Source organism: Melanostigma gelatinosum (assembly GCF_949748355.1).
Source record: "Melanostigma gelatinosum genome assembly, chromosome: 7".
Taxonomy (NCBI): domain Eukaryota; kingdom Metazoa; phylum Chordata; class Actinopteri; order Perciformes; family Zoarcidae; genus Melanostigma; species Melanostigma gelatinosum.
Window position 1 is genome coordinate 102,200 of NC_136640.1, and position 12,801 is coordinate 115,000.

Sequence of the window (12,801 nt, forward strand, 5' to 3'; positions counted from 1 at the left end):
CCTCGCGTTTAAACCCACGCACCCGTACGTCTCCTCGCGTTTAAACCCACGTACCCGTACGTCTCCTCGCGTTTAAACCCACGCACCCGTACGTCTCCTCGCGTTTAAACCCACGCACCCGTACGTCTCCTCGCGTTTAAACCCACGCACCCGTACGTCTCCTCGCGTTTAAACCCACGCACCCGTACGTCTCCTCGCGTTTAAACCCACGCACCCGTACGTCTCCTCGCGTTTAAACCCACGTTTTAAAGTAGATCTACAACATGTAGAGTATCTATATACTCACATTTTGTAGATTCAATAACTTTTCATGACAAAATCTGAGTCTTTACACGATTAATGAGGATTCATAATTAATGTTATTGTCATTCTGACACATTTGTTCCATCACATCATCAGCAGTTAGTCTCTGCTGAGCCGATTAGTCTGTCTGCTGGCATCAGCAACACACACACACAGTAATCACCTTATTTCATGTTCTCTGGAGATGTGGATGTCTTCTATGTTCTCACCTGTAGTCTACTACTACCAACAATATAAGTTAGTAACTAATAGCAAAATATATGAAACTAATGAACTAAAACTTAGAGATGAAAATGATATTCACATAGTACAGTGATGGGTTAGTTAAGTTAGTCAGTCAACTTATTCTGCAGTATAAGTTAAAGTTGTGACAGGTACAAATATACGCGTAAGAAATATTAGCAGGACACTGACCGGTCCCGCCGGTATCGTGTGTATTCATTTCAAATGTCTGGTTAAAACACCTCCGATAATCGTTAATAAAGACTTTATTATTAACTCTTCCAGCTTGATGACGTTTTAAACATTGTGGAGGCAGTTTGAATTAAAACACATTAAAAGCTTCTCAAAGCGTCCAAAGATAAAACGTAAACATTAGATTCAATCTGTGTTTACGTTCAACACAAAGAGTTCAACACGTCTCATTCAGTCTGAGTTCAACAACAAGGAGCTCCATCTTCAACACAAACGTCCTGCTCTTCTTCATCATCAGGACTCCAGCCAATCACATGTCAGACCACAGGATGGCCCGGCTTCCTTTCTCCACGCTGGCCACGAACGCTCCTGAAGGCGACCAGGACACAGAGTTGATGGCAGAGCTGCAGAAAACAACCAGTTATTCTTCAGTCAACAAATGTTGCCAATCAAACATAAAACATCCGTCACATCTCCTGTTCTGGTGTCAGTCTGGTTCTTACTTGTGGTTCCGGTCCAGTGTCCGGTCCACTTTCCCCGTCAGGACGTTCCAGATGTACAGAGCTCCGTCAGCTGATCCACCGGCCACGTAGCTGCCGTCAGGACTGAACACAACAACAGCAGCAGCTCAGTGTTCTCCGTGTTCTCCATGTTCACACACATTAAAACGACAGCACACAGCCTCTAACGCAGGGCTGTCCAAACGCTTTCCAAAGAGGGCCAGATTAGATCATGTGAAAATGCCCAAGGGCCAACAGTCCCTGCTGACATTATTTTAACAATACAAGTAGCCTACACATACATTGTTATTTAATCATTTTATTTTCAATGACAGCAAACAGCAATGTAACCAAATGTAAGCATTCATGTGTGAACACATCTCAACAACTATTCTGTTTCTTTCACATCTTGAAAGTCAGATAACAAAGAACAAGCCATCTAAAAGCTCATTACAGAGAAAGCGATCAATGTTCTCACCTCAAGACGATCTTAAATATGACTTAGTGAGGGTGATGAAAAGTTCTCTCACATTTAAATTCAACACACATGAAACAGGCGAACGATGATCGCTCTTCAGTGTTACGAGCAGGCAAACATCAGCAAACGTTGTCTTCTTCTCGGGCAATTATGTTTTCTGCTATTTTCATAACACCGTCTTTGATAAACTCGCCTTCCGTAAAAGGTTTGTCATGTTTAGAAATCACCACGGCCACTTGTAGCTTACTTTGATGTTTTCATGTGAAAGGGACCGCTGCTGTTTGGCCAAGTTATCTTGGAGTTGCTTCACTTTTCTAGCTCGGACGCTCTCTGATAGCTTGTTGTAGCATTAGCACGTTTGGTCTCGTAGTGTCTCTTTACATTATATTCCTTAAACAAGGCAACAGTCGCATGACAAATTAGGCAGACACGGTTGTTTCGGTTTTCGGTGAAAACAATATTGCGATCTCCACCTCTCCTGGAAGCGGCGGCCCTCATTATCCACTTTCCTTTTTTTACTTGCCGTAGCCACGACAGTTCAAGGGTCAGAGCCAATTTCAAACAGCCAGACAGTTACAGAGTGGTGCTGCCACCATGAGGTCAAAAGAGGAATTGCATGTTGAATTTGTATGATTTATTCATTCCGTTTTGACTGTGCTGGCCGTCCATAAATAATGCATTTTAAGACAGAAGGTGCGGGCCGTATAAAATCTGACCGCGGGCCGGACTTTGAACATGCATGATCTAACGGGAGGCTTTTAATGTGAAACATCTGCACAGGAAGTGCGATACAAAAAACACCAAAATAAAAGTGATCACGGAATGAATGAAAAGATCAATGTTTTTAACACACATTCAATTCTAGGGAAATGAAGCAGTGAAGAAGCGTTGAACTCACCTAAAGGTGACTCTGGTCCAATCGGCGCCACACTTGAAGCCCTGAGCACTACACACACACACACACACACACAAGCAGGATCAGAACATCAGTGGGGTTGGGTATCGTTTGGGTTTTTTCCGATACCGGTGCCTGAACAGATACTTTTTTCTTCAAATTGAACAATATATTAACTGTTTAAAGTATACTATAAATATTAATAAATACAAAACACTTGGCTTCAAACTTTTTAACTATGAACAATATGTGAACAGTTTACAGTGTACTTAAATAAATATAAATAAACACACACGCACTCTGTACACACTGCAGCTTCAAACTTCAGCAATTATTTTGCAGAAATATGAGCATATTTTCCTTCTCTGGCAAAATACGACACGTCTCATGACTTATTTTATTTTACCAGTTGGTGGCGGTAATGAGCCACTACACCTCAAAGGAGGAGCAGAAGAAGCTTCTGCGTGCCTGTGTTGCTGTGCTTGTGAGCGGCAGCGCTAAGTTCCTCGTTGTAATAACACTGAGTGAGGAGGGAAGGGCCGAGTCATCAGAGTAGTGTAAGAAAAGTATTTCAACCGGCTCAGGCACCGACAGGAAGCACCGAAATCTGTGTTGCGTTTGGGTCCGGTAGATACCGGACGTATAGGAACCGGTGCCATGTTGGCACCGAGTTTCGGTCCCAAACCCTAAACATCAGAGTCCATCTTCACACCCGTCCTAAACCTGACCCGGGTCACACCTGACCTATGGGCTGAGCTCACCTGAACGTCTGTCTGACAGCGTTGGTGCGCAGGTCGATGATCTTCACCAGGTCGTCTCTGGAGCAGGTGAGCAGCTCTGTGCGGTCGTGGTTCAGGTCCAGAGAGGTCACTCTGCCAAACAGCTCCAGCTCCTGAACTATACTCTCCGCTCTGAACACAACATACGACAAACGCCAATAAATCACGAATCAATGCTACACAGTAACAAGTGCAACGCTTCAGTGTTTGTAACGTAACAGAGTGTATCACTGCCGAGTGACTCAAAGCAGGCAGATGTGACTGTCTCAAAATGAAGAAGAGGACTTCTTTGACAAGATGAAGGACAGACAGACAGCAATGGAGAAGATGAAGAGAAAAATCGTGGAGAAGGAGATGAAAAAAGAGAAGCAGGACCGATGTTCAAGAGGACGAGTGACGGCTTCCTCTCCTCCTTCACCTGTCTTCAGTCACTTCTACTGATGAGTGGCTTTCCTCCTGGTGCTCACATCTCTCCCACAACCCAAAGACTTGAGCTTTATTCCTGTTATTCATAATAACTAGTGAACTGACCTGATGTCCCAGAATCTAACTTTCTTATCAAAGTGTCCGCTCATGACGCACTGCTCCGTGCACACGATGTCGTTACAGCTGGAACCGGCAAACACCGTCTTCATACCTGCACAGGTGAGACAGCAGGTGATGACTCAACAGACTGAACGCAATGTGCCGACTCATCACAACTAGACCCGGACTACGGATGCTATGGGAAACCTGTACAGTCACGTACAGACTTTGCTGCGGAGGTCCCAGAGTTTGAGTGTTCGGTCATAGCTCCCGGAGACGATGCGAGCGTTGTCCAATAGGAAGCGAGCCGACAGCACCTTCCCACTATGACCTGTCAAGGTGTGCTAGAGGGACAGAAACATGTTCAAACCTCCAACATGAAATTAACTTCAACAATCAAACTGTCTCAGTCTTATGGTCTCAGTAGTAGAGTGAGATCACAACTCAGGCCCCGCCTCCTCAGCCTCAGCTCCTCACTGATTGGTTCTGTTGGATGACATCACACTGAGCCGGTACGGTCTCTGTACAGACTCACACTGTGATGTCACATCCTGTCTGTCAGCAGCTCCTGGGACCACCACTGCACCACTAGAGCATGATGGGAGCACACAGCAGGGGCTGCTGGGAGCCATAATGGCCGACGAGGGGGATCTGAGATTCAGACCTTTTACATAACATCACTGACCAGAAGACTGGACATGTTACAGGTTTAGAGTCTAAGGACTGAAGACTCACTCTCAGTCTGTAGTCGTCTACGGTCCAGATACGACTGGCAAAGTCATTGGAGGCCGCCAGCAGGTAAGAGCCCTAAAGACACATAACCAAAATATACATAAAATATATTAACACGTCCCTTCAAAAGGCCTACGATGACATTCTGAACCACATAAACCTAGTGTCCTTTGAAAGGTAAGGAAATTAGGAAACAAAGAAACTGTTCTGTAATAAGACAGTTTGGACAACATACAGTTCATAGAACATGCATATCTTCAAAAAATGGACCATCATCCATTGTAATTTCTGCCACAGATAAGAATTGTACTTTATACTTGTTATGTTCAGTATTTTTACAAGTTTGACTCATGTTTTTTTATTGTACATTTTTTATTTTAAAGATGAAAATATCCAGATTAATAATGGAGCTAATAGTTAGTTGCAGCTTTTCTGGCAACATAAGACATCCACACACACATGACTGATATATTGAAGTAACTTAAGCCCGCCCACAAACAAAAATGTGTGAAATAATGAAAGCAAACATTTTGTCTTCATGTGAAAGTCTTCTAGACATTAATATGATAAATACTGAACCAGTAAACACTTACAGCGCTGTCGAACTCGATGCTGGTGATTCCGGCGTTGCTGCCGGTCAGAGCGCCTTTAGGCTCACAGCGACCTGAACGCATGAAGATTAAAGCCAGGATTCAAGAGACACGTCAGCTTAAACATGAGATCGGTTTCTAAATTATGAACATAATAAACACAGTGATGAGTATGATTCAGAAAACAGCTTTTTAGAGATTTGTTCACCTCATCGAGAGCCGAGTCACTTCATCACTTCACTTCATGTTCCGCCACGACAAATTCCTTGCAGGTGAAAACTTGCTTGGCAATAAACGGTTCTGATTCTGATTATTTAAATATCACACGTCTCATATGCATAGAACTGCAGACGACTTCAGTAATAAAAGTAACTAACAGTTACAAACAAATTGGTAGTTTCCTGTTTCATAAATCCTTCAGTTACAGTCTGACTGTGAACATGAGAACCCGCCGGACCAACAGAGGTCCACCCGCCGGACCAACAGAGGTCTACCCACGTGACCAACGGGTCTACCTGTGGGAACCATTGAAACCTGAAGAGAACTCACCTGCGACGACCTCCCACAGCTTGACCTTGCGGTCCATCCCTCCTGTTGCTAGGAGACGAGATCCAGGGCTGAACCTCACTGCATTTACCTCACCGTCGTGAGCTTCCTGAACACACACAGACACACACTTCACTATGAACCAATGAAAACATGTTTCTCTTCTGGTTTTGGTCTCGGGTTTGGTCATCTCCCTCCTCCTCCTCCTCACGCTCCTCGCTGATTGGTTCTGTTGGATGATATCATCACACTGAGCCTGCAGGGTCTCTGTACCGACTCACACTGTGATGTCACATCCTGTCTGTCTGCAGCTCTTGGGACCACCACTGCACCACTAGAGCATGATGGGAGAACAGAGCAGGGGATGCTGGGAGCAGGAGAGGATTGTGGGTAATCAGACCTTTTACTGCTCATCACTGACCAATGAGGTTCCACCTATTGAACACACCTCCATCTATGACGTCATTGATCAGCTGGGCAAACACTACAAGACATCACATATCAATGAACATCGAGTCGTGTGGTATTTCCCAGCATTTTAAACTACCGTAGTCTCTCAGTCAAACAATCATGAGTCACTGTCCTGGTTACTTACAAACACGTGCAGAGCTGTTGAAGGGACTCGAACCTCTGCACACACTCCAGACGGGGCTTCAGGGTGTTCAGGTGAGGAGCTGAAAGAGTTGGCAGGTCGACGCCTGCTGAGGAAGAAGAGCAGTCACAAATCAGTCTAACAATGCCGTCCAACCAGTGTATTAACGCCAGCGAGAGACGAGTTGTGTCTTGAATTAAACAGGTTTGTCAATTTAAAAGATAGTTTTAAGAAAGTTTCATATCCCCCCCAGAGCTATGACAGTCAACTCACTGACAAATCACACGGGCGTTACCTCTTAATTCAATTATTAAGTGTACTCGATTCTTTCATTTCTTAAAGTGGAGCCAAAGGTCACGAGCACGAGTTGCACCAGGACACTTTTAAAGCACACCGTTAGCTGTAGCCATGGCAATGTTAGGTTCTAAAGATTGGCCTTAATAAAGACTGACTTAGGACCAGGTCTAGTAGAGACCAGCTGGTCTGTTCACCACTAGTCTTCATTTAGTCTGACAGTAAACAGATCCAGTGCCGATTGATACCTTTGAGTCAATAATCAATCATGTGATTAGAGATGGGCCATGAATCCATTCATCAAATAATGAATCATTTCAGATGTTGTTTAAAATAGGAAATGTATTGTATTATTATTATTTTAATATTCATAATTATTTAAATGTATTCGTTAGGTGATTATCAACATGATGATGATCTTAATACGGTGAATTAACCATAAAGCTGATGATAAAAACACAGAACTCACATGAAGACAATTACAATGTAGTTTTGTTGAATTTTATAAATAAATAAAAAAGGAACTACCGACATTAAAAAACAAAGTTTGATGAAGTTGTTCAGATACACATCTGATAATCAGGCCAAATGCCATGTATGAATAATAATAATAATAATAATAACAAGTATTACTATCATGATCAATAATCATTAATATGATTAACCACCTACACATACAGAAGGTTGAAGGTGAATTAGGGGAACTTTTAACAATCAAAGAAACAACTAATCAGCTGTAGATCCGTTTAATTCTTTACTTTAGAAAACTGAAGATTATAACCGATTATTGCTTTCGCATTGAGGTTATTGCTAATCTAGTCACTACAATCTTCACCGCGTGTTCACTGACAGCAAAACGATCAACAGCCAATCACGACACTCTTAACTCAGTTGAACTTGGTGGGTACGATGTTATTATTATTAGTGATGATAAATAATCAAAACAGATGCTGCCAGCGAGCCCAATAATAAATATTAACAGTATAATAATGAGTTTGAGTCAGCCAGCTGTCAATCAAAGAGCTAACAGTGTGAACACAGAGTCCTTCACCTGGAGAGCGAGTCCAGACTTGACACACTCAGACACGCTGCAGACAGACAGGTAGATAGACAGGTGGTCAATCACAACACTGACAGTCCAGACCTGCAGAGACCTGGACTGATGAGCTAACAACTACATACCCAAATATGTTGGAGATGGAGTCCAGCAGACCACCAGGAGGAGGCTGGGAGGTTCTCTTACTGCAGAAACATAAAAACTAAATGATATCAGAAAGTGTCTCGTTGTGTTTGACCATCTGAACATCTGACACACGGCCATGACAGTCAGTCATTATCTTAACCCTAGACAGTATGTAGCTCAATGTGTCCTAACTTTATAGCCTTATTCAGCCTCCCCTAAGCGAGCATGACAGTGTTTCTCATTATCTAGACTCTGAGCTAGCATGACAGTGTTTCTCATTATCTAGACTCTGAGCTAGCATGACAGCGTTTCTCATTGTCTAGACTCTGAGCTAGCATGACAGCGTTTCTCATTGTCTAGACTCTGAGCTAGCATGACAGTTTCTCATTATCTAGACTGAGCTAGCATGACAGTGTTTCTCATTATCTAGACTGAGCTAGCATGACAGTGTTTCTCATTGTCTAGACTGAGCTAGCATGACAGTGTTTCTCATTGTCTTGACTCTGAGCTAGCATGACAGTGTTTCTCATTATCTAGACTGAGCTAGCATGACAGTGTTTCTCATTGTCTTGACTCTGAGCTAGCATGACAGTGTTTCTCATTATCTAGACTGAGCTAGCATGACAGTGTTTCTCATTATCTAGACTGAGCTAGCATGACAGTGTTTCTCATTATCTTGACTCTGAGCTAGCATGACAGTGTTTCTCATTATCTAGACTGAGCTAGCATGACAGTGTTTCTCATTATCTAGACTGAGCTAGCATGACAGAGTGTTTCTCATTATCTAGACTGAGCTAGCATGACAGTGTTTCTCATTATCTAGACTGAGCTAGCATGACAGTGTTTCTCATTATCTAGACTGAGCTAGCATGACAGTGTTTCTCATTATCTAGACTGAGCTAGCATGACAGTGTTTCTCATTGTCTTGACTCTGAGCTAGCATGACAGTGTTTCTCATTATCTAGACTGAGCTAGCATGACAGAGTGTTTCTCATTATCTAGACTGAGCTAGCATGACAGAGTGTTTCTCATTATCTAGACTGAGCTAGCATGACAGTGTTTCTCATTGTCTTGACTCTGAGCTAGCATGACAGTGTTTCTCATTATCTAGACTGAGCTAGCATGACAGAGTGTTTCTCATTATCTAGACTGAGCTAGCATGACAGAGTGTTTCTCATTATCTAGACTGAGCTAGCATGACAGAGTGTTTCTCATTATCTAGACTGAGCTAGCATGACAGTGTTTCTCATTGTCTTGACTCTGAGCTAGCATGACAGTGTTTCTCATTATCTAGACTGAGCTAGCATGACAGAGTGTTTCTCATTATCTAGACTGAGCTAGCATGACAGAGTGTTTCTCATTATCTAGACCAGGGATTCCCAAAGTGTGGTGCGCGCACCTCGAGGGGAGCTGCCTCTAGGGGGTGCGCGAGAGGAAAAATGTAATGGTGGTATCATGGTGCAGTCCTGTCTCCTAAAAATGACGTTCCCCAAAACTAAAATGCATTCTCAATTACGTTTGACCATAAACGTATTTTCTCCCCGATTACGTTTGTGTTTGACGTATTACAAATATGTTTCTCATCAACATATCTTTGCCATACTCTAGTCTTTATTGTTGTTCTGTGATCTGCCTCGCCTCTACCCCGCCACCCACGAGTTGTTGCCCCCTGTTCCGAGGGCTGACAGACCAGACAATGGGGTGCCTCGCGGCGAGGGCGGCTGGAGACCTCGTGTCCGGCGCCAACGGGTGAGCGCCCGCCACTCGGAACCATAAAACCAAGTCCCGGATTTCACCCGGGGACATTCTGGAGGTATTGTGACCGGGTGATGTGCCTCGTTGCCGGGGAGGTATGAGCCGAGAGTGGCGGGGTGTTATGGAGGTATATTTTATTTATTTGTATCCATCTAACCCTAACCATAACTTCCACTAGGAAGCCACGTCCCCACCCAAACCTAACCCGTAAGAGAGTCACGGTTACTCCCGGATTTTACACGCGGGCCTTTGTGGAGGTATTGTAGCCGCGTAATGTTCGTCATTGCTCGGCCTGGATGAGCGCGTTTCTGCTGGACACAGGTGGCGTGTTGTGTATATTCTGACCGCGTAACAGGGAGAAGGAGAGGCGGTGGTGGAGAGGGACAACAATGTTAAAGAGATGGTGGAATGTATGATTGCAGAGAGAGAAGCAAAACAGTTGGACGTGAGGAGGGGGGGGGGGGGGGGGGGGGGGGGGGGAGGATTGGGGGTGCGTGAACCCGGTCGGGATGTAGAAGGGGGTGCGCGGCCTAAACAGTTTGGGAATCGCTGCTCTAGACTAAGAGCTAGCATGACAGTGTTTCTCATTCATTTCGAGTTAAGATCACATCAAGCTCCGTGATATGTTAAGTCTCACCTAAGTGTGACTTTTTATCCAAACTCAACACTGAGCTGTCATTGGACGAGGGCCATAGGCACCACAGAGGATTTCCTGTGCTACGGCCTGATGTCACAGCATCTACAAAAAAACAGCGTCACCTCCTACGCGCTGCCATCCCACGCCATTCGAGTTGCATGATAGGAGGTGCGCACAACGTTGTGGCTTTTAAGAAAACCTAGGAATAGTCAATATTCGCTGGACGAACAATAGACTGTTTTGGATCCCAAAGGAGAAGTGGCCCCGCAACTCTGCCAACTTTAACCTGCAGAAGGCAGACCTAACGTCTTCAGAGGAAGAGGTCAAAACTCTCCCTCCAATTAAGTCGACATTTGCCAGTTGTTAGGACGAGAATCCCTTAACTTCCGAGGAACCCCGCTGCAATACTGAGGTTTTATCGCTGCGCAGCTTGAAGCTCCAGACCCCGAGTTTAACCAAGAAACTCGAAAACCCACATCGACCGCTACGAAGTCATCTCAGAGTAAGAGGGTTGTGTCTGGGCAGAGATAAGTCAGTGTGTTTATTACCTGGTTTGTTTTGTTCTAAGTTTACTGTATTGTTATAACGTGTTCTTGTGCGTGTTTACGGACTAAAAACTGTTGTGTTCCATACTGCTGCAATAGTGTTATGTTAGATCAGTCACCACAAGTAAGGTTGGGAAGCGTAGTATCGATAAAATCCTCCCGATACCCGTCCCTACTTCCTAAGTTGGTCTAGCTTCATCCTCACTCCAACTCTAAACATGAACCTACTGCTCTAACAGATAGTAAAGTTGTATGAGAAGGCCGGAGTTTGCAAAGACTGGAGGTAGTTCAATAATAAAAACAAGCTTTAGATTGTTGCACACCTTCAGTCTATCCAGAAAAACAGTTGTGTGAAAACTACAGATTATATCTTTCTCATGGCCTCTGCTTGTATGAGTGGAAAAATAAAAGGACTCTGATGCTGCTGCACCAGAGTCTGGAGGACTTTTGGAGGCTTTAATAAAATACTTACTTTAAAACTCAGCAGTAAAAGTTGTATGACGACCGGTAGTAATCGTTTGTGTGTCTCACAGTCTAGCCTGTTAATTTATACTGGTCTCACCTGGGAGTTCTGCTGAGCGGTCTCTTCGGTGAGGTCTCTCCAGCCCCCTTCCCTCCGTCCTCTGCCAGAACCTCGATGTCGTCGTCCCTGAGGATGAACCCAGAGTCAGCGAAGACATGACTTAGCTTTATTTCTGTCAAACTACATGAAAGTTCAGAGTACTGACGGCTCGATGGGAAGAGGCTCTTTGGCTGCGTCGGCCAGTTCCTTCTGCAGTTTGGCCTGTCTGCGTCTGAAACACCGATCAGAGGATCAACCAGAGGACCAACCAGAGGACCAACCAGAGGACCAACCAGAGGACCAACCAGCCCCCACACCCTCCTCCAGGTATCTCACCTGGTGTCCTTCTCGTTCTCTGCGTTCAGCTTGTTGGCCTCCTGAGCTTTCTCAGCCATCCAACGAGACACAAGCTCCTGGTTGTCGTCTGTGGTCTTCCTCAGCTTCTCCTCCAGAGCAGAGAAGGTGATCTGCAGGGCGTCGTACTCATCCTTCAGGGTCTGGTTTGCCCTCTCCAGGTCCTGCAGGATCACAGGAAGTCATCAAAAAAAAACCCTGAAAGATGTTAATGATCACGATCACAACCACAAAGCTCTCAACCCAATCGAAAGGAATCAGATCTGCTCCAGATAGAACACATGGAGACAAAAGATCATCTTTACTTCAAATAAACATTTACATATAAAAAAGGTCTCAGGTTGAAAACTGGAGATCATCTCCCTCCTCCTCCTGAGCCTCACGCTCCTCACTGATCGGTTCTGTTGGATGATATCATCACACCGAGCCTGCAGGGTCTCTGTACCGACTCACACTGTGATGTCACATCCTGTCTGTCTGTCAGCAGCTCCTGGGACCACCATGCACCACTAGAGCATGATGGGAGAACAGAGCAGGGGCTGCTGGGAGCTAGAGGGCAGCAGGAGAGGATTGTGGGTAATCAGACCTTTTACTGCTCATCACTGACCTTCGTCTCCAAACACTCAACTGTTGAAATCTTAAGTAAGGCACTGAGCATTAAGGAAGCATTGAAGTAGCTCATCATGACTACGGTAGGTCCCGTTAGGAACCTTGTTATGAGAGGAACACCTGAGTCCGTCAGGTCCAGGTGAGGGTTTACCTGAAGGCAGCTCCTCAGCTCCCGACAGTCTCCCTCTAGGGTGATTATCTGCTGCTGGTACTCTAACATCCTGCAAACACAAAAGGAGACACATGATGGGAGCTCAGGTCCACAGCTGGGGGCGGCTCAGGCCATTACTTCTTTTGTTATCATTGTCAGTCTACTTTATCCACTTCTGCTGTTATTATTAGTAGTCATAATGTTTCCATCATTATTGATCGTACTATTATATAAATCATTTGTCACATTGAATGAGTTTTAACTATTATGTTCATGATTCTGTACTCCTATATCACACTTCATCCTGATAGAGGGTGATGAAGGTGATGCAAAAACCCCCACCAGTCCGGGTTCAAG

At 44.6% G+C, this 12,801-nt stretch overlaps 1 protein-coding gene across 4 annotated transcripts in view; it reads right to left on the reverse strand.

The window, feature by feature from the left end:
* Positions 1-165: 165 nt before the first annotated feature.
* Positions 166-12,801, reverse strand: part of atg16l1 (ATG16 autophagy related 16-like 1) — an 18,843-nt gene continuing 6,207 nt past the window's right edge. The window contains exons 6-20 of one of the 4 annotated variants that reach the window (XM_079271340.1): positions 12,445-12,514; positions 11,667-11,848; positions 11,497-11,562; positions 11,331-11,417; positions 7,831-7,890; positions 6,358-6,463; positions 5,766-5,871; positions 5,220-5,290; positions 4,630-4,701; positions 4,118-4,238; positions 3,901-4,006; positions 3,352-3,501; positions 2,594-2,641; positions 1,221-1,322; positions 166-1,121 (exon numbers count right to left, since the gene is read on the reverse strand). In XM_079271340.1, coding sequence (XP_079127466.1) covers positions 1,028-1,121; positions 1,221-1,322; positions 2,594-2,641; positions 3,352-3,501; positions 3,901-4,006; positions 4,118-4,238; positions 4,630-4,701; positions 5,220-5,290; positions 5,766-5,871; positions 6,358-6,463; positions 7,831-7,890; positions 11,331-11,417; positions 11,497-11,562; positions 11,667-11,848; positions 12,445-12,514 — 1,441 coding nt within the window. In that variant the 3' untranslated portion in view covers positions 166-1,027. The remainder of the gene's footprint in view (positions 1,122-1,220; positions 1,323-2,593; positions 2,642-3,351; positions 3,502-3,900; positions 4,007-4,117; positions 4,239-4,629; positions 4,702-5,219; positions 5,291-5,765; positions 5,872-6,357; positions 6,464-7,830; positions 7,891-11,330; positions 11,418-11,496; positions 11,563-11,666; positions 11,849-12,444; positions 12,515-12,801) is intronic. The other 3 variants (XM_079271337.1, XM_079271339.1, XM_079271338.1) reach the window with 3 other exon arrangements.